Genomic DNA, 27,186 nt, shown 5'->3' with positions numbered 1-27,186 from the left:
CTCTCTGTCTCTGTCTGTATCTCTGTCTCTCTCAAATAAATAAATAAATAAATAAATAAATAAAATCTTTAAAAAAAACCTCTCTTAGCTAGTAATACCCTCATTTATCAACAAGAAGATCAAGACTCAGAGAACTTGAGTAATTTGGCCGAAAGTCATAAAACTAACACATAATTAATGAGTTCCAGAGTTTGAATTTCTCTGATTCCAAAATCTATGTTCTTTCTGTCATATCATGCAGATTCTTGTAGAAATCTAAAGCTCTCAACACTCAAAAGAATGAAACTGCCAGAAGTATTGATTGGTGAAAGTTTTGATAGGCGATAAGGATATTCTGGGTAGGCTATAACTGTTCATCTGCTCCACATCTTAAAAGTCATTCTGAATTTATCGGGAAGCATCTTCTTTTGGGTGCCAGGCGTAACTCTACTTGGAGGTAGTCTCAGATTCCTTATTTATGCACAGTTCATCCTTCTTGTCTGGTAACTATCTCCCCTGTGGAAACCCACACGTGTCCCTCCTGTGGAGAGAGAAGAAAAGTCCAGTCCTCCAGCTTGAGGGCTCATGTGGCTGTCTCAGACTTCAGCTTCACCCTTGGGTCAGAACTGTCTTTATGCCCACACAGCTCAGCAGCCTGGCATCAGCCTGCACCTGTACGCTCCAGAGCTTCTTTCCCAGGTACCAGCCACCTTAGATCCTTGGTAGCCGCTGTGGGAGACCTGATTATCAAAGGGTTTGAATTACCAGAAAATTTGTCCTCCTGTCTCTGTGCCATGTTGTCAGTTTTGGCTCAGTTTTTTCCCTCAGTGGCAATGGCTAAAATGGAAGGGGCTTCATATTGTCTCCAAGCAGTGCTTTCTCTGCCAGGTTCACCTCCCTGGCCTTTTAACCTCATCTGCCTCTTTTTTAGTTACTTTGGAGGCTGTCTCCAGCTCCCCTCATGGATGGGCCCCATCTCTTTCATTGGATTCCAGAACTGAACACAGTGGCTGGCAGGACGTGATCAGTAAAGAGTACAAGGCAGCAATTACTTATACTCTTTGTTTGTGACTGATTCTCTATTGCTATTTTCCGAAGCCATTTTAGTTAATACTTTCTATTCCTATAGAAAACCAAGTTTACCTTGATTTTATTGAGATTGGGCTGGATGTGTGGGGAGGGTATTTTCTAAGGTTAGCAAGGAAAGAGGCAAATTTCACTAAAAAAGAGCTAAGTTGTCCCCTTCCTTAGCTAAAGAGAGATTTGGGGTTGCCTTTGTGTTTTCCTGTAGTTAAAAAAATGTGCAGTTGCTTGTTTTGCAATAGGTTTTGTTCTGTGTTGCATGCAATTTTCTCTTTTATATCTTTTTCCCCCCTTAAAATTAAATTCAGTGAAATGTGAAAGAAAGAGAAGTGCTGTAATCTCCACAGCTGCTGAGTTTTCCTGGAAGGCAAAGACATCTCAATTTTAAAGTTAGTCTTAAAACATGAAATCATTGTTCTTTGAAACAGCTGTCTGGTCAAAAACCTCTTTGTAGTGTACATTTTTAAACAATTTTTAAAAACTGCTAGGAGCTTTGTAAAGATTTCCTTTATCTGGGTTGTGAATTATTTTCAGTCTTTTGAGTAATTGTTAAAGTGATGAAACTTACTGGGATAAAACAGATGTCTGTTTTTTGTTTTGTTGTTTAGGGGGAAGAGGGAAATGCCATTGGGATATTAGGACTTAATCGATACTTTGACAGTGAAGTCTAAATAAATGATAGTGTCTTAGCATTCGGTTCACCATCAACTTTTATACATAGTGCTAGAATATAAGCTTCACGAGAATAGGGAAACTGTCTGTCTTAATCACCATGTGTCCCTCAGGGCCTAGCACAATACCTGGCATGTAGCTTCTCAACAAATGTTTATTAAATCAATAAATCAATAAATGAATACCCTAAGTACCATTGTACAGAATGACATGTCATATAACCAGACACATTATTCATCCATTCTTCTGTTATCTTTTATGGAGATAACCTGGCAAGGAAATTTTCCTTAATAGAAACTTTGAGGTTGAAGATATATTTGAAAATCTCTGCTGTTATTATTAGTCCATTATGGATCTTTCACCCATGATTTGATGTAAATTAACTCTGACACTGTTTATATTTTCACCACCTCTTGGAGTAAAAAGTTTCACAAATAGAAGGCAGTGGTAGTTCAACTCAAAGGATGGATAAGTAGGGCCTTATGGGAGCACAGAAGAGAGAATGACTTAGGCATTTAGTGCTACCTGGGAGAAGACTCAGAGGAGGGGATGTCTGAATCAAGGCTGCAGGGATGAGTGGAAGTTTGTCAGACGGTGAGGAAAGCAAAGGGGCGATGGTAACCATGCATGGAAAGGCCTGACAGTGGAAGGGCAGGCCGCGGGACCCCTGGCCATAGGGCCATTACCATCCCATCACCACTGTCATCACCACCACCTTCCGCTCAAATGTTACTCTTTCACACAAGATATAGGTTGCCTTTGAAGGGCTTGATTTTTTTTTCAATCTGATTTCTTTTCTTTGAAGAGTCAATTATATCCCTTATGCTGAGTATACCTAAAATGGCTTCCCCATACAAGTCACTGAATAGTCAAGCTTCCTGCAGACCAGATTTTTACAGACTTTTTCCTGCTAGGAGACTGATGTGTGTGTACGGATTTGGGGCCCTAAACACTTTTCAATGATTTTAGTTGAACCCTGTTCACCCCAATCCTGGTCTCACTGAGGGGAACCAGTGAGGTGCCACAGAGCCAGAATGTAGACAGTGCTGATTCCCCGGGTGGGGCAGAGCGTAAGAGCCCATCTTAGGTGGCCCTATTCACAGAGCAGCCCAAATTTCCCTCATGTACCCAAGACATCTTTTTGTAGCCTCAGAACAGAGGCCTGAAAACCTGTGTTTTCACATGATAAAGATACATACATAACTTTCCAAAATGAGTTCAAGGAACTGACTTTGCTATAACTTGACTTGATTAAAATAATAATAATAATGTCAACAAGTAATCATTTAAAAATAATTTGAAAGGCTAATTTTGTGGGGAGCCATTGTGTAAAAGCATTCATACCACAACCATGCCAGCCCCTTGCATTCTTTTAAAATTTTCCTCTACCCTATTCTTTTTAACAGTATCTCAATACTGATAAATTTACACAAATATCCTCACCTTAATCCCAGGCTATAAGAATTCTCCTCAAACTCTCTGTAGGTGTTAGGGGGCTAGCATGAATTCATAACTACATATTATCTCACAATTATTGTTTTGGCTTGTTGATCAACACTAGGCCTTCTGGAATCAGATGTTGCTTCTCCTGTGTTGATAGTTCCTCATAAATCTTATTCCTTAAAACTTTCAAAATGAGCTTTTAAGAAGTTTATAAAATAGTAATTACTATTAGTCATTAACTCAAATGAAAGATCCCACAGAAGGTGATTTTCAAATAATAAATGCCGAAGGGAGAGAGGCCAGACTAGTGTAGCCTGGGCAGCATTTTTTCCTACCACATGATAAGGCATGGCTTGGAGGGGCCAGTAGCCACTCTCTATTTATTCCTCAGATTTTAGAAATGCTGAGCTTAAGCAGATCATTACCACAACCTCTTCTGACCTAATAAATGAGACAGACTGAGAATAATTGTGGTTCTCTCTCTGCGTTCTTTACCAATTGCCTTTTATTCCCTTCTAAAGTCTTTCATTGCTCTAGGCTAAATGAAGTTTGGATTGCAACAATATTTTTTTTTTAAATGATATTGTAATATTGGCTCATTTGCCTGCTATTGGTTATGCCCAAGTAGACACATGACCTGTGGCTGTTTGGCTTGTTCTCCTATGGGAAAATGCTTAATGAAGCTAATAAGCTGTATTAAAATAAAATAAACAAACTCACATGGCACCCAGCATCACAGCCACATGTAGTATGGTTATTATTTATTATCCCGAGACACCAGTTCCACATCTCCAACTGCCTGCTGGGCATTTTCACTCATAAGGCCTTCGGTCACTTCCTCTTTAATCCATCCAAAACCCAAACCGGTACCCTTTCTTCAAAGCCACCCCTCCCTGTTGGAATTTTAAGGGGGCCCAATAAATCACACTTTCTGCCCCCTACCCCTCCCCCCGTTAAAATTTGTTGTTATTGCTGTTTTCAGAAGCACAGGAAACAAACAGAGAAGGCATGAACAAATGGGTATAGATCTGTGGCCAAATGTCTTCTAATAGTTCAGCCCCCAGCGATCATGGCCACAGCAGAGCAACCACAGGGCTCCACCGCAGGGCAGCACGCCCCAGAGCTTCTTGGAATGGGAGAGAAATGCATGTGTCCTGCGGGCGCAAGCTTGCTCAATTTCTCTTTTATAACACGCTAATCAAATCAGTCAGTTCTCCTCCTCTTTTGGGGAGGAAACAATGAAGTCTGGAGAAAAAGGGCCAGGAGCCAAAAGCCCTACAAGAAGCCAGGAGATCAGTTCCCACTAACAGGCACTCCAAACTTTTCTATTTTTATTTAGAATACCTTTTTAATTTATATTAAATCAGATTACAATTAGTATTTGGGTGTGAGGAAGAATATTTAGGTATTAAATGTTCTATATGGTAAGAATTTCCACCATTTAAATTGTAATCTGCTTTCTTTATGATCTTTTTCATCATAAATAGGACCCCCACTGTTATAACCAAAACTCATACTCTCAGCTCTCTCCTCATGACTGTGATTAACGCTGACATGGACCTGGCACAGTGGTCATTGGCAGCCAGAGAAAGTCAGAATTGATGGTGACTCAGCTGATTCTGCAAATGCACTTACAGTAAATGTGTTTTGCAATGCTCTTATGTTTTAAAATATTTTTTCCTAAAAACTAAAAAAAAAATTCTTCAAATTTTAATTAATTAACTAATTAACTCTTTTATGTCAAGAAAAGGAAATATCAAAAGACTGAATATCAAATCAATTCAGGCCAAAGAAACTTGTTCCTTTGGCAATGAATCATGACACTTTGAGTCAATAGACAATAGCCAACCTCCAATTTAAAATTGTCCCATTGATCTTTGAGGCTGATCTTGAAAGACAAAGACAAATAATTTAAGGAAATGAAGGGCACTGAGCTATTCAGTCACTGATGGTTGCTTCAGTCAGTCATTCATGCACTCACAGTTGTTTACTGAGTATATTCTGTGTGCTGGGTGCTCTACTTAAATTCTCTGAACAAGAGAAACATGTTCTCTAATCTCATGGCATTTACAGTACAAGGAAGGAGACTGATAGCAAATAATAATTATTGAATTACAACTGTTAATGACAATTTCTGTGAGAATTTATATGAGAGTGAGCTAACCATTTTGGGAATTTAGGAGTAGTTAAAGCTAACACTAGAAGACTGTAAACATAGACTGGGTGAAGGGGGAAGGGAAGATTGTTCCAGGCAGAGTGAACAGCATATACCAAGACCCTGAGGTAGGAAGAAGCTTTGTGTGTTCATGCAACTGATAGCTAGAGGCTGGCATGCAAGAGTGGAGGTCCAAATCACTTGCAATCCTATAGGCCATGTTAAGGTTGTTGGTCTTTATCCTAATGCAGTGAGGAGCTGTTGATGAGGTTGGGTTTGAAAATAGAAATATCCAGAATGCAACTATAGCTTAGAAGGAAACTCTGGGATTTGTGAGTGGTCAGCTTATACATGGTACTGAATGCAAGTGGTCTCTTTTTAGTACTCCTTGTAGAAAACTCTTTTACGAAAAACCCTACTTGTTGTCGTGACTGGATTTTTGTTCTTTTGAGGTATAATTGATGTATAGCATTACATTAGTTTCAAGTGTACAACACAGTGATTTGAAATTATAACAAAATGATCACAAGTCTAGTTAACATTTGTCACCATATATAGTTACAAAATGTTTTTTCTTGTGTTGACAGCCTTTAAGATTTACTTTTTTAGCAACTCCCAAATAAGCAATCCAATATCGGTTTGTATCTTTTGTCCCCCTTTGCCCATTCCCTGTGCAGGGAAATATATGCTTCCATATCTTGGCTATTATAAATAATGCCATATTGAACATGTATGTGCATTTATCTTTTTGAGTTAGTTTCTTCATTTTCTTCAGATAAATACCAGAAGTGAAGTTGCTGGATCATATGATAGTTCTATTTTTAATTTTTTGAGCAACCTCCATACTGTTTTCCATAGTGGCTACAACAATTTACATTCCCACCAACAGTGCACAAAGGCTCCCTCTTCTCCACATCCCTGCCAACACTTATTTCTTGTCTTTTTGATTATAGTCATTCTAACATGTGTGAGGTGTTACCTCCTGGTGATTTTGATTTGCATTTCCCTGATGATTAGTGATATTGAACACTTTCTCATGTACCTTTTGGCTATCTGGATGTCTTCTTTGGAGAAATGTCTATTCAGATCTTCTGACCATTTTTTAATAAGATTGTTGTTTGATGTTCAAACATCAGATTGTTGTTTGATGTTTGTTTTGTTGCCATTGAGTTGTATGAGTTCTTTATATATTTTGGATATGAACCCCATTCCAGATACATGATTTATGAATATTTTCTTCCATTTGTTAGGTTGCTTTTTCATTTTGTTGATGGTTTCCTTTGCTGTGCAGAAGCTTTTTAGTTTGATGTAGTTTTACTGCCTTTGCTTTTGGTGTCAAATCCAAAAAATCCTTGCCAAAACCAGTGTCCAATAGCTGACTATGATCTATGTTTTCTTCTAGGAGTTTTAGGGTTTTAGGTCTTACCTTCAAGTGTTAATCCATTTGAGTAATTTTTGTGTATAGTGTAAGATAGTGGTTCAGTTTCATTCTTTTGCTTACAGCTGTCCAGTTTTACCCGCACCATTTATTAAAGAGACTATCCTTTCCCTCCATTGTATATTCTTAGCTCCTTTGCCATAAATTAACTGATCATATATGTGTGGGTTTATTTCTGGGCTTTCTATTCTATTCCATTGATCTCTTGTTTGTTTTTATGCCAATGCCAAACTGTTTTGATTACTATAGCTTTTTAATATAGTTTGGAATCAGGGAGCATGATGCCTCTAGGTTTGTTCTTCTTTCTCAAGATCGTTTTGACTATTCGGGGTCAGATTTTTAAAAATTTTGTTACATTCAATTTCCTAATATATTTTTTTAAGTTTTGTATTTGTATTCATAAGTGAGATTGGCTTGTAGAAACATATCCCAAAATTTGGTCTTTAAAATACTGGCCCTCTGATAAGTTCAAAGAAAAAAGATTCTAGGGTCAAGTAAGTTTGGAGAGTCATGCATAGGAGGTTCATTGCTTGGAGATTTACAATGTGTACTAGTCTTTTAATATTTCTGAAATGTCCTGCATAGAAGAATCTTCCTCTTAAAATTTGGTCATGTAAAATTTGGAAAGGAAGACTTATAAAACTCTCTGAGATCAGAACTATTTTGAAGAAAAGTTTTAATTTTTTTCCAATTTATCCTGTGGATATTGGTCAGGCAAGATTTTATGATTCTGATTTCCTATTTTTTAGAACTTGTATCCAACATTGATACTTACAAATTTACTATCATAAAAGTAGTATACTCAGCATCTCTTAAAAAATTTTTTTGGGGTGCCTGAGTGGCTCAGTCGGTTAAGCAACTGCCTTCGGCTCAGGTCATGATCCTGGAGTCCTGGGATCGAGTCCCACATCGGGCTCCCTGCTCAGCAGGGAGTCTGCTTCTCCCTCTGACCCTCATCCCTCTCATGCTCTCTAGCTCTCATTTTCTCTCTCTCAAATAAATAAATAAAATCTTAAAAAAAAATTTTTGCTCTTCTCCTTGTTAAATCATATATATCATCTATGATTTCGATTATTTTTCTCATCTTATATTTACTAGATAGTACAGAGCTCTGTTTCATTGTTTGATTCATCAAAGAATGGACTCTTAAATTTATCAATGATAGTTCAATTTTCCATAATTACTTCCTAACTTTATTATATCCTATATTCTGCTTTGATTAGTTTTATAATTTTCCAACTTCTTAAATTCAATGTTGGCAATGGTTTTTTTGCTTATTTTTTAAAAATAATAAGACATACATGACTGTGATTTTGCCTCTGAATAAAATTTTGGCTGCGTGTTCTGGGTTTCAATCTGATGTGTAATGTTATTTTGCCTGTTTAGTAAATAGTGTATAATTATAGTTTTGAGTTTCTATTTGACACAAGTTTTGGGGGAAGTTTTATTTTATTTTAAGTGGTTTTGTAATTCTTTCTGTTTAACTTTTATCGTAATTTCTAGTTTTAGTGCATTGCCTTTTTATCTTCAATACATGAAATGAGGAATATTCTCTTTAAGATGTAAAAATAATTCATAGTCCTAGCTTATGAAACTTACATGATTGAAGTCACAGGTTTAATTCTTAATTTATGATAATGTACCATCTTGGTGTCATTGATTAATTGTCAATAGTCTTTGAAGAATTTTAGATGCTGAGAAAAGGCTGAAAGGTAGTCAGTCAGCCAACAAATGTTATTGAGTACCTACTATATGATAGAAATGCCAGAAATACATTGATGAACATTTAAAGTTCCATTACTGATCTTATATTGCAGTCAGAGGATCATAAACAAGGGAAACTGAGGGTTGGAAAGATAAACCAGTGATGGCAAGGAGTTTGAATTTTTTCCTACTTATAGTTGGCGGTCATTGGAGGATTTTAAACAGGGTGGGGATGTAATATATGATTATGGTGGCTTGTGTGTGGAGAGTAGAGCAAGAAAGGTGCCAAGGAGATGTCATCCAAATGAGATAAGATAGTGGCTTGGATATAGGAGTCTGTAGTTCAGTGTAAACATCTGGAGTTACATGCATTTAAATGGTATTTAGGATTACCAGACAGGAAAGATCACCTTGCCAAAAGCACAGATAGAGGGAGGTGGACCATTGAAGAAGCTTGGGGCACTCCGGAATTTAAAGGTCTAACAAAGACCTCAAAAACATCAAAAGAGATTAAAAAGTTGTAGTCAGTGATGTAGATGTGTGGAAGTCAAGAGAATGTGGTATCACAGAAGTCTTGAGAAGGAAATGATTGAAGACAGTGGGAAGGGTCACTATGTCAAAGGCTGCAATGAAGCCAAGTAATGTGTAGATAAGGAATTGAACATTTGCTGTGCGAAGATGTAGATCACATGACCTTGATAAGACCTCTATCTGTAGAGTAACAGGATCACATATCTCACTGGGGTGAATAAAGGAAAGAATGGGAGAGGAGAGAATGGAGAAAATGATTCAAGATAACTCAGGGAGTTCTGCTGTAGAAGCAAATAAAAATGAGGTGGTTCTTAGGGGATGGGGAAGGTCAAAAGAAAGTGTATGTGTGTGTGTTTTAAGATAGTTGCTTTTAAGGCATGCTACTATGCCATACGAATTATCTGATAGTAGAAAGGAAGAAATTGTTGAAGTGAAAAAAAAAAGGGAATGATTGTAGGAAGTTCATAAAGACATTAGGAGAGAGCAGACTCAGTGTTTAAGTTGAGGGTTTGGACTTTCCTTGTACAAGTGAAGGCAGAGTCTGCGGTTGCAAATGTAGGTAGTCTGGTGTATTTGTTAGGAAGAAGATAGATCATTCTCATCTCGTTGTATGTGTTTTTCCTGTGAAGTATGAAGCAAGATTATTAGCCAAGTGTTAGTGGCAAAGTGTGTTTTATAGATTTCAGGGAAGAAAAGGTATGAAGTAAGTACCTGGTACAGTGATAAAGCATTTTGACTGTAGAAATATAGTATGGATGCCTGGGAAAGTTAGGTGTCCATTTGATATTTGTAGTTATAAACTTGGAGTGCAGTAAGCACAATAGTATATTTTTTCTCTTGCATTACTTAGAAACGTGGATGGAGGAACTAAGGAAATAATTCAGTCAGAGTTTTATTAGGTAAGTAAAATGGTGAGGGCAAAGAAAGGAGAGGGAGTTGAAGGTTTGCAAGGTAGTCGTTATAGTACTAAACTGAGTCTTCATAGAAGTGAAGACATAAGGAATGTGATGATGAGCGGGAACATGGTAAGATCAGTGGATCAGTAAAAGTCCACATTGGAGGCTGTTTTTCAGGTGTCAAAAAGGATAACCAAAAGGAAATTTTGATTGATGAGTTTATCATTGATACTCTGCTATATAAGTTTAAAATTAATTGTAAAATTGATGGTTATGCATTTAGAAAGGATATCAGTGTTCAATAGGAACTTGCTTCGAATCTTGAAAAACAAGTTCAGCTGAACTGACTTCAATTTTTTAATAGAATTGAGCAGATATAATATACTTAGACCTTGATACAGTCTTTTGGAATATACGTGAGGGAAATAGAGGGACATGACTTGATAGTACATATATGATAGATTTATGATTAAGTCTTAAGTCCTACTGTTGATACCCAGTGGGTACCAGTTAATAGAACATGTAACTCTGGTATGGGATCTTTTGAGGTCTGTTTAGTTCTCTAGTATATCTTTGATAATGACGTGGGAATATTATGTTATTATAAGTAATACAGATAATGCAAAACAGGAAGAATTGTGAATATGATATTTGCCAGAATCGGAATTCAGAACATCTAAGCAAATTCGGAAATGGGCTAGACTAACTAGATGAAATATAATAATGCTAAATATAAATTTTACTTTGTTTTAAAATAGTACAGGAGAGATCTCGTTTTATAGGAGGTCAAGCCCAAAGGATCTAAAGGCAGTAAGAATAATGAATAATAGTAATTTTGTATTTTGCATATTTTACTTGCTTATTTACCTGATGCTGGGCATTCTGCTATAAGAAAGGTGACCTTATTTTATTATCGTTGTAAGCCTGAGATAGATATTGGTATTATCCCCATTTTATAGATGAGTAAACTGAAATTCAGAGAGGTTTTCTTACCCAATGTCCTATAAGATAATAAATGGAACAGTCTGGATTTCAACAGGTGTTATTCATGGTCTTTACTCTATTCTACTACCTGTTACTTCCTTACATTAGTAAAAGTTTACTGTTTAAAAAGTAGGCAAAAATTTCACCAAATTTCTTCCTTGCATCTGGTTAATATTGCCTCTGGGGATTTGTGATCAGTTGCTGGGATGTCATTTTCAGAAAATCCTTTTAAAGTAGAGCAAATCCACGGAAGGGTAAGAAGGATGTTATCTAGAATCATCTTCATATGAGAAACGTTTGAAAAAATTGGCTTGGAGACTTACAAGACTTGAGGGACAGATAATGTCTGATCTCAGCTATTTATTTATTTATTTATTTATTTATTTATTTATTTATTTAATTTTTTATTATGTTATGTTAATCACCATACATTACATCATTAGTTTTTGATGTAGTGTCCCATGATTCATTGTTTGCGTATAACACCCAGTGCTCCATGCAGAATGTGCCCTCTTTAATACCCATCACCAGGCTAACCCATCCCCCCACCCCCCTCCCCTCTAGAACCCTCAGTTTGTTTCTCAGAGTCCATAGTCTCTCTGATCCCAGATATTTAAAGAGCTGTCATAGGTAAACAAGTTAGACTTCACATTTTTAATACCTAAAGATATTCTTATGACATGTGAATGAAAGTTATACATCTAATCAAAACACAGACTCATCATGTGGTCATGTTCTCTTCAGTGTAGCACTTAAAAACCTTTTACCTATGGGATAAAATTTCTCATGCTCATTTTTAATGTTGAGGTAACTTTTATTTTTCAAACTATAAAACACGTAGTTGAGCTTGATTTCATAGCGAAATCATTCAGAAGCTCATATCTGCGTGATTGCAGTTGAAATAGACTAAACAAAAAAATTCAGTCAGTACAAATTGCTGTGGGTTATCTATACAACTACAGCATGTGGTGAGAACCTGGAAGCTACATCCACAGAATTTATGAGACTTCCAGTAAATCAGCTCAGTTCAGTGTTTTAGACCTGTATCCAACTCTTCTTGGATGTCTAGACACAGCCTAAGATGAGGCTTCAAAAATGGGTAAAAATGAAGCAGCCAAAGCCACCAGAAGCCTTTGACCCTCTTCTAATGTTTCAACCAGATAATTATTTTCCCTCTCAAGAATTTGGCTATCCTTTGAGGGGGAAAAAAAAAAATCAAGATTTTCCATGTGAAGAGCCCCTGAAAGAAAATACTCTGGAGAAAGGTCAGTGAGAATGGGCCAAAGCCGAATTCTTCAGATCTGCTTGGAGAATGTGGAAAGTCTGTACCCTCGCTACTTTTCATGCTTTCCAGCTGGCCAAGAACTCCTCTGGCATTTGTCCAGCTTTGCCTTCCCCATACCTTTTACATCTTAAAGGGACTCATACTGTGCACTAGAAATGCCTCAAATGGAAACTTAAATGGTAGCTAAAAGCTATGGTAGAGGTAATTAGATAATTAAAAGCTGATGAGTTTTGATTTCTATCAAGATAATCTATTACCCTTTCTGCTCTGTAGCAAAGATATGACCTTTCAAATTTGACAACAATAAACTTTCCTACTTGGAGAACATATTTCCTTTAAATATGTCCCACTTTTAATTAAAAGTACTTATTTAGCTTGTTGTGGTTTGTCTTTTCAGACTTTTTTTATCTTAGATTTTCTGTGGAAAATTAAGGATTCTATCAAAAATAAAAATAGTTGGTTTTAAAAATAAACACAGTTCAAGTTCATTCCATAGTTCTTTTGTTCGTTCATTTGTTCATTCATTCATTTGCTCCATTCGACAAATATTTGTTTTGTGGTGGCCATATCCCAAGGACTGTGGTAGGCCCACACTGCACCGTTCATTTGCTATGTGATGTTGAGAGTCACTTGATCTCTCTAAAATCTCAGTTTTCCCAATGTAAAACAGCTCTGCTACCAACTTTGCAGGGTCACTAATGATTATATGAGATGATTTCTCTTTTAAGATGGTGGAAAATTAGAAGCTTCTTTTACCCTACTCCATCTGTTGCTATATCCAAAAGATCACATACAACAGAGATGGAAGGTCTTACAAGCACTAGAAAGTAACAATGTTAATCAACTATTTGCAAAACTCATGGAGTGAGCTGGATTGAAATTTTATGAGTGGCCACTGCATGCTTTACCCTGATTAAGAAAAATGAAGCTAAATAGGAAGACAACAAGAAGAAACTTCTATATTTCCTCACTGAATCAATGCAAGAAATGTGGATACTTGTGCCAACCAGAAATCCAGATAGCCAGCTCTACTTTGAAGCCAATTCAAAAAATGAATCCAAGTAAGAATTTACTGATGGGAAAATCCAGATAGAAAATACCTGATGATAAGTATTTATTCAAGTAAAACATACAGAGTTCCATTTAAATAATTGCTTGCAAGTGTAACAAAATTGCATACTAAACTAAAAAGAAGTGGACTCTTAAAGAGATGTGAAAACAATAATTCAGAAATAATATTATAGGTCAGTATTTCTAGACAGATTAGCAAATGTGTGAGATAAAGTGGCAAAAAGTAAATGCTTTTAAATTCCTTAAGAAGTCAGGAATTATTGTTTTATTTCTGAATTTCATATATACAAAAATGAATTCAGGGATGATTTGGAAAACTTAAAGATAATTCTCTTAAAAAATAATCATTTACCTGTAGAACTGAAAAACACTAAAAAATATAGAAGTCAAAAAGATAGTTCTTTTATCAACATATGCAAGGAAACAGTAGGGAGCATTAAAAAAAAAAGCTTATGTCAAAATGACAAAACTAAAACCAAGCTATACAGCTATGGCAAGAAATAAACATGATTCAGACTTTCCTAATCATGGGCAGTACTTTTCAGATTGGGATGAAAAATAAAACCCAGCTATATTGTTGGCATTTACAACCAATATGTCTTTTTAAAAAGTAAAACAAATAGATAAAAGTAAAAAAGTAAAAGAAGAGACAAAGCTGTGTCGAGCTAATGTAAATAAAAAGTGAGAAATCATTCTAATAATACACAAAAAAAGTCTTAATGAAATCAGAACAAAGAATATCACTTCTATAAACATGTTAAATGCTCACTTCTTTAGCAAAAATATTAAAGCTTTGATGGAAAATCATTTTTAAATTATAAAATTTACAAAGGTATTTTAAAGATGATAGTCAATATTTTTATGGGTGTGATGATATTCATTATTCAGTAAATATTTATTGAATACCTACTAGCACTAGTCACTTTGTAAGACCTAAGAATATAGCCTAATCAAAACACTATCAAATATACCTTTCCATTTATGAAGATCTTGTTTCATGTTATTCAATAAGATTTTATCATTTTCTCAATTAAAAAAATTTATCCTATGTATTTTGTAGGCTTTCTCCTAATATGAATGGAACATTTTCCTATATCTAAGTTATTAGAAGTATAGCCTAGTAATGTTTTGTAAAAGCCACTGGATTTTGAGTTAATTTTGGTAACATATTTTTTAGGGTATTATTAGTTTCCTCTGGGTTCTTAGTTTTGCCATAGGATTGCTTATAATATTTGATTTTAAATTCTTTCCATCTTCTCTATATTTGTGGTTATGTATCCTATGCTTTCTCATTTGTGGTCTTGTATACTTTTGTTTTCTCCCTTAATTAGTATTATATTGTCTACTTCTAAAGGGAAAAATTATTTGTGGATGTCTTTATTATCCTTTATGTTATTTTTATATTTCTTATTTTATTAATTTTGTTTTTAATCTATGTTAATTCCTTCTTCTTGGCTTGTTTTTTTTAATCATAGTTTTATAATCCCTGTAGATGAACATTGGCCAATTTTTCTCCTTTCTGTAAATAATAAACATATTTAAGGCCATAAATTTTCCTACAGTCTTTGCTGTGTTCCATTGGTTGGATATGGTGTGTTTATATTTTTTATTGTTTTCTAAATAGTTTGTAATTTTTATTTTCTTTTTTCTGTAATACAAGGGTTATCTAAGAATATATTTAAGGGGTTTTTGGTCTCTTTTTTTAGAAATTTATTTTTTTTCTTTCTTTTTTTTGATTTGTGATTAAAGAATATGATCTATATAATCTTTTTTAAGTTTCTTAAGTCTGGTATTGTGTATGTGTATAGGTCCAAGTGTAAGACTGATTTTTGTAAATGTTTTGTGGATAATGAAAAATCTTTATCTTCTATTTGCTAACTTACTTTTGTCCACTATTTTTGTCCAATTTGAAAAGTCATATTAAATTTTTTCTATTATTATATTTTAACTGATTACATACATATAATTATTACAAGTTCTTGCAATTTTAGTAGCATTTGCTTTCTTTCCTTCCCTACCATGTAATTGGTACAGTTTTATGAGTATTTTCCAATCTTCACAAATTATACTTTATACCATTGTATAATATTTCTCTTTATTCTATTTAGGGCTTTTAAACTGTTTATCTTGTTCAGTACTTTTAAATTCTATCTCGTCTATTATTAATATTACCATTCTTGAATTTATATTCTTTGTTTTGTGCTTGTGTGATTTCTCTTTGCCTGTTCCTTTATTTTTCCAAATAATATGTAACTTTTTTAAACCTAAATTAACTGACTAGCTGAGAGAATTCAGTCCACTGTCATTAATTTCATGATTAACATACATAAATTTATTCCTGCCATCTTATTAAAATTTATTTTGTTCCTTCTTTTTATTTTTCTTCTTATTTTTTTACTTGACCAAAGGCTATTAATTTCTCCTTTTTCTTCTTTTTCAATTTGAGAGTTCTACTGTACATTTAATTTCATTAACATTTTCATTCATCACCAGTACATAGCCCTATCATTCCATGAGACAAATTATTAAATATTTCTCCCCCAAACCCTTTCTTCTTCTGCTTCTCCCCATGCCCACTTCTCCTAAAGGTGAGACCTCTGGGATCCCTTTGCTGCCCCATTGTCTGCCCCTGCACCCATCAGAGAAGACCTGGGGAGCATTTTTATTTCCTCCTACCCTTCCCCAACTTTTAGACTGTTTGAATAGTGTGTCTCTTTTACTGTAAGAGTCTTTCTTTAGCCCTTATATTGCATATTCTTAGATGGTCTATCATTATTTATTTTGATTTAACTCTGTGGATGTTGCAAGTTCTGTCGCTCACCACTGTTTTTTTCCTCTTAATCTTTCCTCACCTTGAACATGCTCCGCAGATTCATCTGGTGCTGTTGTAATCTCCTCCCTGCTTAGGCACTCCCTCAGGTCAGGGGTGTGGCGGTATCCCAGCTGGATATGGGTCTCTGCAGTCCTCTTAAGAGTCCATGAATGTTACTTCATTGCCTTCTACCTTTTGAATGTTCAGTCCAGGGCCAGTCTCATTCTTTCTCCTTTCTAAGCAACTTGCTATCTCTTGCTCTCTCTTTACAGAAGACTCTTAAATGTTTTCTTTATTTCAGAGCTCAAGAATTGTATAAATGAATGTCTACATGGTATCTTTTCTCATCAAGTACACATGGCATAGCATGTAAAATGTATAGACTCAGATCTTTTTAAAAATGAGAATAAGATCCTTTTTTAAAAAGTAGTGTTTTTTTTTAAGATTTTTAATTTATTTTTTTGACAGAGATAGAGACAGTGAGAGAGGGAACACAAGCAGGGGGAGTGGGAGAGGGAGAAGCAGGCTTCCCTGCTGAGCAAGGAGCCCGATGTGGGGCTCGATCCCAGGACCCTGGGATCATGACCTGAGCTGAAGACAGACCCTAAATGACTGAGCCACCCAGGTGCCCAGTAGTTTCTTTTTTATAATTACTTTTCTCCCCCCACCTTCCTTTTCCTTTTCTGAAACTCCTATTATTTACAGGTTAGATGTTCTTTCCTCCACACTTTCATAACTTCTCTATCCTTGTATTTTTAAAAATTCTCCCACTAGATCTTGAAAACTACTAATTCTAGGCTCAACATTCATCATCCTTTCCTTCAACTTATCTAGTAAATATTTTGACTTAAAAATCTTATTTTTTCGTTTCAGGAAGTTTTTCTTAATGTTTTACTTGTACCACTTCAAATACTATTCTTCTGCTTCCCCCAACAGTTCTTTATTGATAAGCTGTTCTGATTGCTCTCTTCATTCTTGCTTTCTCTGGCTATGAGACCTCCTATTAGATGTCCTTTTATTTTCCTTTGTTCATTGTAGCATAGGTCCAGCTGCTGGACACTTTAAGTGGACTGGTCCTGTGAGGGCGGGAAGGCACAGACATCTCCATCATCACAGGCCCAAAATAGGCAAGTTGCCATTTACTTATTGAGGCACCAGGAGGGAGCCTTTCTTTTGCATTAGGGTAGAGAAGACTCAGCACCCCCCCATACTTCCTTACAGCCAGAGGATCAGGCACGCCCAGGAGTCCTGTGATCATTGAGGGACAGCCCTACCAAGGTCTGCTACATGCTGGTCCTTGCCTTTGAGTTTTCCTGCTGTGGTCCCAAAGCTCTATTCAGCCCAGAGCAAGAAACTCTCTAGCTCACATCCTCTACCCAAGTACCAGTCCCAAAGTTGGCTTGACTCAAGAAAAGAAGATGTGTTTGACCTGAGTTAGAAGTGGAGAGGAAGCAGAGCACAATTAAGTCATCATCTTCCCCAAATCCCCTGGGGGATATAATGATAAGCATAAAAATGACATATTCCCTGTCCTAATGTTGCTTGTGGGCTAGTTGGAAAGATAGACAATAGCTAAGTAAGTAAGCAAGTAAATAAATAAATAAATAAGAAATAAAAAAGAAAAAGAAACCCACACATAATACTGAATTCACAACTGTGATTAGTGCTGTGAAGGAAAGGTAAATAGAAATATGATCTAAGATTCCAAGAAAGAGTAGGCATTAATTGTGCAATGAGGGAAGAAGAAAAGAGCTACAGGCAGAGACCTTTGAGAGTAGGCATGGCACATTTCAGGAGGCAGAAGAAGAACAGCATGCCTGGAGCCAAAAAAGCAAGGGAAAGTAGAATGTGAAAAGAAGCTGGAGAGGGAGGTAACAGTTACAGGCCAGACTACACAGAGTTTTAAAGACCATGGTAGACAGTGTAGTCTTTCCCTAAAAGCAGGTGGCTATTAGAGTGTTTGTCTCCACGGGTAAAAATATCTGATTCACATTTCAGGAGATCATGAGGATTCCGTGTGGAGAGCAAATTTAAAGGAACCATGTGATGTGGGGAGACCCATGAGGAGGGCACAGTGAGGTTTCAGGGAGGCTGACAGTGTGATCAGGAAGTGCACTTTTAGGTGGTCAGATGAAAGCGGGTATGAGAGTGGAAGGTAGGGAAGGGCAAGCCAAAATCACCGATTCAGTTGTTCATGTCAGGGTGGCTTTGAGACAGTCAAGTGAAGTCAGTGAACACTGTGAATCTGGGGCAGTCCTGGGCAAGAGATACAAATTTGTGAGCCTTCTGAGTTTAGGTGTAAACTAAGGCTCTTGGGCATGAATGAGAATACCCTGGAAGAGAATAAGAAGAGAAAAAGACTATAATTTCTGGTATTCTGCTAGTATCCGTCTAAATCTTTTCTGGAAGGGTGATTGGTAATGCGTATCAGCGTCTTAAAAAATGACTGTAAGTTTGATCGTATGATTCTATTTATAGGAATCTATCCTCAGAAAATAAGAGGAGTAAGTGTGAAAGGCTTATGGATAAAAATACTCACTTAAGCATTATTTCTGATTATAAAAATAAAGGAAATTACCTAATTATCTAATATCTGGAAGAGGTTAAATTATCATACATTTATATTAATGAATATCATGCCATTCTAATTTGATGTTTATGAAGATGTAATGGCCTAAGTAAATGAGCATAATATCATAGTAAGTAAAAAAAGGACTCAAAGTTGACAGAGAGAGAGAAGGGGGCTGAGGAGACCTCAACTGTGTAAAAGATGGATAGAACAAGAGTATAAAGAAATAAGTTTATCTGTAAACCATGGAAAGTGGATGATTGTCACCATTTTTATTCTTTTATCTAGTTTCCAAATCTTTCTAAATGGGCATGTATTACATCTTATGTATTATTTTATTGTTAGGAAAAGAAATAAAATTACAGTATTGTCCCAGTTGTCAATATGCACTTATTGGCATTTCACTCTGTTGAATACTGGTTAATGTTTTTTTCTTTTCACGGTATCAATGAGGATTTTTGTTTTAATTTAGGATAGTATTTTAAGTTTGTAAGATTATTGCCATACCTTTTAAAGTTTTATAAGCCATTTAGGCTTATAAAATGGTCTCAGAGAATTGATTAATTACTAGGCAGCAGCAGATCCATTCCCCTGGCACCACTCTGACTTGGCACCCAGTGTATCATCCTGAGAGCATTTCTCTTTCCTTCCTTTCTTATTGCTTAGCAGTACAAGTGGCTCTGAATTCTTTAATGTGAAGTTTTAAAAAGATTATATAATAAATATAGGAATTTACCAGTTATTTTAAATACAATGAATTGTTTTTGTTTTCCTCCAGTGACTGTCCGAGAATTATCCATTTGGACTGTCATTTGCGTCATCATTGTCTGCAGTGATATAAAATCATTTTGAATTTGGTTCCAGACTAAAAGCATGATTTTTTTTTTTAATTCCAGGAATGTATACAAAGACTATCGCTTCCTTGAGCTGGCATGTGACTCACAGGAGGATGTAGACAGCTGGAAGGCATCTCTGCTAAGAGCTGGGGTTTATCCTGATAAGTCTTTAGTAAGTTGGATATATCTCTTATCTTATAATTATTAACCATGCTTGAAAAGACATAATTCTATATGCCATATAATGGAGAAACTAGTTCTCTTTTGATTTAATTAGTTTGGAACAGTTCTAAGTAATATTTCGCTCATATTTCTTTTTCTCCATTAGTTTCTAGAAGTTTATCAGTCTATTTGTTGGAGAAAATGCCCTACTCTGCCATAAAGCATAATATATGTAATCTCAGACCAAGAGAGAATTTGTTTTGATTTAAAATTTTATTTTCCTTTATGTGGTATTTCACAGTTGTCCTAGTATTCATACAGCTGTTTAGAACATTCTTCATATAGTCATAGTATATATATCATGTCATCACACTATTTCATATCCTTAAAAATGTACTTATTTTTATAAAAATCTACCTCCTTTCATTATGTCTGTAGTACCTGAATCCAAAATTACATCTGTATTCAAATTCTGGTTAATGTCATTTGGAGTGTGAAAGAAGAAAAACATTATATTGCCGTTCCTACTTATCTTTATAAATATACTTCAAGTGTTTGAAGTCACTTCTCGCATTCAGGTTAATAAACAGAACTTCTGTTTGTGTTCTTTGGAAAATGTCTGGATTTAAATTTCAGGGGTCCCACCCAACATGTACACACACCGTTCGACAGATGCCGCCAATGAGTGGCTCTTGCTGCTTACTTCCTGTCCCCTTAAGATGTTCTGTCCAGGTGTCTCCTCAGAACGCAAGTGCTGAGACTGAGCCTTGGGGATTTGGTCCAGCTTGACCCTTGTGGTGCTTACTTGGCTCTAGGTTGGTTTATAGGACTGATCATGCACAAGTCAGGTCATTTCTAGGCTCCCAGTAGGAAGAGTCTTCTCAAGAGAAAGTCTGAAATATGGGTGCAGAGTGGGGGATCATTGAAGCATCTCTGGAGGAACTTTAGCCTTGACCCCATCATCCCTGAGGTTGCACTGGAATTTAACAGAGTTCCAGAGGTAAAGGATTAGGGATTTGTGCCAAAAAGTTCTTCTCATTGCTGTTATTTTAGCTCCTACATAGACCTCTTAACTCCATCCCAACCTACCCTTGCCTGGCCAGCACCTAAAACAACGAACCCCCCACAACATACCCTGTGCCCTCCAAATGAGGTGAAACAAGACCCTTTCCTGGTGATAACCAAGCACAGAGGTATCTGTATGATTTCCATACTTGTCCAAATTTTATCATTTGTGTACATATATATTTACATAGCTATATACCACTCCAAAAATTGCACATAAGAAAATCACTTAAAAACTAAGAGTACCACTTACACTTTTGTTATTAATTCTAATCATTTATTAGTCTTCCCTCTCCATTGATGGTAGTGTGTTTAGTTTCCCAGACATTCTATATTAAAAATGTACATATGTTTAATTTTTTTATTCATTCAGTCCACAAAAGCCTGTGGAGCACACACTTTTTGCCAGGCACCGTTCTAAGCCCTAGTGCCACAGAGGTGAGCAATAAGGTCCCATCCCCAAGGAACAGACATTAAACAAGTGAACAAATAACTCTCTAATTATGTAGTGTGATTTTATGGGAGTGATACGGTCTATAAAACATAAAGAAAATTAAAGGGACGGACAATCACAGAGGGGCAGGTAAGCTTTCTTTTAGTGAAGGTGATGAGGGAAAGCCCCTTTGAAGAGTTGCCACTTGAGTAGGCTCCTGAAGGAAGGGAAGGAGAAAATGAAATGAGGGGAAGAATATTTGTGGAGAGGACTAACAAGTGCAAAGCCAGCTCAGTGTCTCAGAAGAGCAACAAAAAAATCAGTGAGTCTGGAACACAATGAGGGAGGACAAAAATATTTGATAGTTTCCAAGAGGGTAGTCAGGGCAGATTATATTGGTCTTGAAGGATGTGGTGAACATTTGAGTTTTAAGTGAGATGGGAAGCCATTAAAGGGTTTCCAGCCAGTTAGTGACATGATGAGATGGACATTTTCTAAAAGATTATATGGCAGGGATTACAGGAAGCTGTGCAGCAAGTGTGTTCAAGCAGAGGTTTTAGTGCCAAACTCCCGAGACCGAAATTCCAGAAGTTCACACGTAAGCTGTGAGATGTCTAGCCTTTTTATGTTTCAAAATTCCTATTTCTAAAATGGGAATAACAGGAGTCCCCTATAGTTTGGTTGACAGGATTAAGTGAGAGAATGCAGGGGAAGCATAAATGGGGTGGGCACAAGTGAGCACTCTATTTATAATGATGATGATGATGATGATGATAAGTATCATTTTCGTCACAGACTGCTTTAACAAGTAGATGAGAGCTAAAACAATGTGGATATTATAATGTAGCCCAATGAGACCATAAATACTTTATGCTATTTTCTATTTCCAAATAATGCTTGGTTGTATAGAATGTTTGTGTGTGGATGTATGTCTTCCTACCATGCAAGTGTAAAGTTTGTGAAGATTTTTTTTCATTCATGCTTTTGTCAGACTTATTTTAAATGCTCTAGACAAGTTTGCTATTTAAAGGAATTATGTAAATACATCTCTTGTGAGGGAAAACTGTCTTGGAAAAGCAAAATTACCTTCTTATCTCTGGTGAATCCAAATGTATAAATTTGGATTTTCATGTTTCCATAGCTTTGCACAAAGAAAACGGTCAATGAAATATTTACATTTTTGATCAGAATACTCAATTTTAAGCAAATCTAGAGTTGTCCTACACAATCTGTTTGATTCTTTTCACATCATTTTTGCTTATGGTACACTTTTGGTACAGTTGCTTGGAAGGTCAAGACAAAAGGGTTTTTTACTATATGCCAAAGACATGACAGGAAATTAAACTTGGCAGCATGCCATGAACATTGCTTTTCTCAGTTTTCATCATAAACAATATTTGCATTTCTTATGCACCGTGTAGTTCTGGAGGTTATATTACACAATTGCTTGACTTTCAGATGTTTAAGTGGCAGCTAACTACTGAAAGCAATCTAAGTAGAATGCTTGTGTAAACATTCATTTTGTGAGCATGCTTAGATTTGGGGGAATGGATACTTTTAGGTACAGTTATTCCTAATTTAGAAAGAGTTGATGAAAAAGTCAGATTAACCTAATAACAGATGTCTCTCTGTAAGTAAATTTTTAGGACTTCTGGTGTGTCATTTGGGTTTTGTATCAATAAACCACTGAGCTGACAGCAAATCAATCACTGTTCTAAAAATGAAACATTTATTGTCATACATGGACATAAGTCTAGACTCAAGAAGTTCTACTTTCTACACAAAACACCTCTATTTTGACTGGGAAAAAAATCTACAAAGATAGTTTTTTTAAAATTGTGTAATTTTGGCTTCATTTTGGTAAATAGCCATCACCCCCATTTTGGTTTTGGACAAACTTTTTTTTCAACTAAGATTGCCCACTTTTTTATGACATGCTTTTCCCCATCATATTTTTTCTATCATGTCCACATGATGGAATATTTTTATGTCACTCATATCATAGCGTTTGTTCTGCTACCTGGTGTTTTCTATCTCTTAGGTTGTTTCTCTTGGAGTTTTCTATAGATTTTTTTTCTTTCTTTCTCTTCCACCCTCTTCTCTCCCTTCCTTCCCTTCATCCATCACTGTTATGGAAGACTCTAGAAATTCAAATAGAAAAAAGAAGCAATTCTTACTTTATAGGAGTTTAACGTCTAGTGGAAGTGAGGGATGCAAATAAATAATTACAATGTGGTAGGAACCACAGTGGATATCTATAAAATGCAACAGCCCAACTATATTTCTATGTGGATTTTCTAATTACCTTTAGTCCCTTAATCTTTCTGGATCCAAAGCAAAATGTAGACTTCACATTTGAGCAGTGTAATGTGTGGCCCTAACATGGAAATGAGAAGTCCTGGATCCAGTTTCCCACTATGACACTGCCATACTCCATGAACTTACACATAACCTCTCTGAGCCACAAATTTAACCTTCTACCAGTTACCTCATCTTTCTGAGAAGCCACAGTACTTTAAAAATATGTGTAAATCTGAATTTGGATTTAGCAGAATTTTATTTCTTTAACTTCTATTTCCTTTGGCCATTAAATTAAAATTATAACCACTATAAAATTTTATACTGTTAAATAATTGAATTGTTACACAATTTTGAAGTAAAGATTTTTCTGAAGGAATTAATTCATAGTATTTTAGGGTTTTTTTACTGATGAAAATGAGATAAAAAGTGTGTGTGTGTACCAGTATTATAGGCTACAATTAAAGAACTTTTAAAAGATTATTTTACAGGAAAAAATGTATGTACATGCATCAGTAAGTGTGAATACAAATAAATGTGAATTTCATTAAATATGTAAAGAGTGTGATATAAAAAATGACAGACTTTTCTGGCAGTTTTGTCAGCTAACAGTCTGACTTAAATTGTATATAAACATGTTCCAATTCCTTGGAACATTTTGTGTGCAGTGAAATGAGGTAGACTTTAAGTCAGATCTACTCACATTTGAATCCTGACCTTTCTATTTATTGGCTGTGTGGCTCAGGCAACTTACGTTTTTTTTTTTTTTTTTTAATATTCTTTTTTAAACTCAAAGTAATGCTACCTTACCCTGCGTGATTTTATAGGGTTAAGTGAGAACTATTGCACATTACCTCTAGCTTGGTGCTGCAACTGGGTGAATGTGTTCAATGCCACGTAGCCTTTATTATTTTTTTTTTAATTTTTTTATTGTTATGTTAATCACCATATATTACATCATTAGTTTTTGATGTAGTGTTCCATGATTCATTGTTTGTTCATGACACCCAGTGCTCCATGCAGAATGTGCCCTCTTTAATACCCATCACCAGGCTAACCCATCCCCCTACCCTCCTCCCCTCTAGAACCCTCAGTTTGTTTTTCAGAGTCCATCATCCCTCATCACGTAGCCTTTATTATTAATGAAAATCATTAATGGTCCATGAAACCCTAATTCCCAGTTTAGGAGTTACGTTTTCCTTTGCCAACTACCAGTGACACTTGGGCACATGAGGGAGAATTTCCTTAACTGTTGGCTGAGGAGGGAGAATTGTTTAGGGGGTGTCTTGGGTTGTGCTGCCCTGTGGCCAGGCTGGCTTGGAAGGCTCCGTTCGTCCATCAGGAGTGAGCCCAAGGGGCTGTCTGTCAGGGAAAGTGAGGATTCACAAGCCTGCCCTCCGATGCTGGCCTATAGACTATCTGAAAGAAGTAGCCTGCAGAATAGTGGGTGCCCTGGAAATAAATTTGGTGCAAATTTAGTTTTGCCTATTTGTTAAATTACACACCTCAGAATTTCTGAAGAAATTTCCATTGGCTGTAGAGATGGATGGTCTTCCCCTATAGGGTATGAGTTAAGTGATGAAAAATGGCAGTAGGATGTGAAACACCCCAGAACTTACACCTCTGAATTCAAGACTTGCCTGGTCATAGTGAATGCTTTTAGGACCACTTTGGAAGTTGAAACCCCTCTATCAATGAAGTCTTTGGGGACTTCAGAAATTCCCTGTGGATAGACTCTAAAACTGAATGTATCTCTGTGGCAAATAGCAACTGGGGGGTGGGGAGGGCCTCTATATCATTCGAGGGGGGAGAAGAAGAATGCCCAGAGACCTCCATAAATATTTTTTAATATGGGATGACCACTCACATGCATTTATTTATTCAGCCATCTAAAAATACAAGACTGACAGTGCCCACTCTTAGCCCGGCCACACATCACTTTATTCTTAACTTATTCAGCAGTGCTTCCCACACAATGTCAAGCAGCCACGTGACCAATTCTGAAGAGTTTCATTTTTCTTCACTGGAGGTACTTGCCATGATCTAAACATAAATCGCTGCCACGCAGAGTAGTGGAGGGAATTATAAAACATTTACAGTTCACCATTCATGACTGTTATGCCTCTCTCAGAATAGACAATTGGGAAATGATTGAAGGAAACAAGAAATGGCAAAGCCACACCATGTTCTCCACTTGGATGTTTCTCATATTTAAGGATCAAGGCCCCCTACTCTGTGACATCATTGTTGCCACTACAAACAGAACCATCTGCCGTGGAGCAGAGAAGCCAGTCATTCCCTAATGTGCAAAAAATACTTGGTTGAACTCCTGAAACTTATTTGGTAGATCAAAAGCTGCACTGCTGTGGAATTCAATAAACTCCATCTGTTTGAGGTATTTTCAGCAATTCTTTGGAGAACTTCTTTGGAGAACCAGGGTCCTGTTATTCTCTAAAATAGTATTTTACTCCTGATAAAATTCCCTGTGGGGATCTTTATTGCCTTCTTGAATGGTTGGCATATTCCTTACAGAGACTCTTCCCCACCCTTCATTCATTCTCATACCATTATTTATGTCTCACAGAAGCCAGTGATGTTAATGGTGATATCATGGCAACTCCCAATGCCAAGAAGCTTCTCTACACTGTTTTATCAGTGTCTTCAAACTTATGTTATTATTAAATATGATGGCTCTGATGGTCCTTGGATTAGACATTTCCCCAGAGTCACCAATTGGCATTGTTTTTAAGAAGATATCTTCTCCTGTGATTGTTGCCTTGCCCCTCTCCAGAAAATTTCGGTATGTAGTGTTTCTCCCTGCACATCCTCGTTTAAAACTAAACGCCAGATCTCCAGCCCAACCTGTTACTCCACCCTTTGCTCAGCCTCCTCCACAGATGTGCACACTTTCCTAACAGCTCTCCTCAACTCGGCACTGCAGCGAGTAATTCCTTCTGGGCCCCTCGTGAGAAGAGTTCAGATCTGTTCCCGGCCCATATCCCATCACGTCTTCCCCACAGGATCTGACCTTGCAAGGACTCGGGTTGCCCTGGGAGTAATGAATCACCATTTTATTTTTTTAAGCCATATGTGAGTTAAATTGTTTGATATGAATCATACTCTTGCTGCTCCAGTTTGAAACAGGAGAGCCATTTGCCCGCCGCCTGTCGCTGGCTGCTGTGTCTCTATCCAGAGTGTCTCTTGTAGAAATGACTGCATTTCTTGGTGACTAACCTTTCCAGACCCATTTTCTTGAATGTGGACCAGTGTTTACTTTGGCCGCATCCCCACTATACAGCTTTCGCTTCCCATGCCAACCCGAGACAAAACTCATAATTTATGAAGGAGAGGAATGGTACAGATGGAGGTCGTAACTCGGTCTGCTTGCCCTGTCTCCCCAGAACCACCCACTCCTTTCCTCTGCTCTCTTTTCCTTTCTTTTTCCACCTTCTTTGAAACCAAGGATGCAGTGTTTGTTTAAAAATGCATTGGCTGATGAAATTTTCCACTGCTTGGCATGTTGGGGGAGGGGTTGTCAGGAAAGGGCAAGCTGACATACTAACTATTTTGCCTTTCATGCTAACAGTTCACTTATTACCAATTCAAACCAGTGCTTTTTGGCCAGGTTCCCATACTCCAACGATTCCGGGTAGGAAGAAAGGGGGAAATCTCTGCCATAATTTTCTGCTGTTATAAATATATGATTTCATTTAATATAAGTGGATTCTTTGACTTGCCCATGGGCTCTGGGTGCTGTATGTATGTATGGG

General features: G+C 36.6%; 1 protein-coding gene across 8 annotated transcripts in view; it reads left to right on the top strand.

The window, feature by feature from the left end:
• The window catches only part of DNM3 (dynamin 3), a 585,110-nt gene that overhangs the window by 460,741 nt on the left and 97,183 nt on the right, over positions 1 to 27,186 (top strand). For all 8 annotated transcript variants that reach the window (XM_027613359.2, XM_027613356.2, XM_027613361.2 and 5 more), the window contains one exon: positions 19,519 to 19,630. In XM_027613359.2, the coding sequence (XP_027469160.1) occupies positions 19,519 to 19,630 (112 nt within the window). The remainder of the gene's footprint in view (positions 1 to 19,518; positions 19,631 to 27,186) is intronic.

Source organism: Zalophus californianus, chromosome 10 (genome assembly GCF_009762305.2).
Source record: "Zalophus californianus isolate mZalCal1 chromosome 10, mZalCal1.pri.v2, whole genome shotgun sequence".
Classification (NCBI taxonomy): domain Eukaryota; kingdom Metazoa; phylum Chordata; class Mammalia; order Carnivora; family Otariidae; genus Zalophus; species Zalophus californianus.
This window is presented reverse-complemented; position numbering and strand designations above follow the sequence as displayed.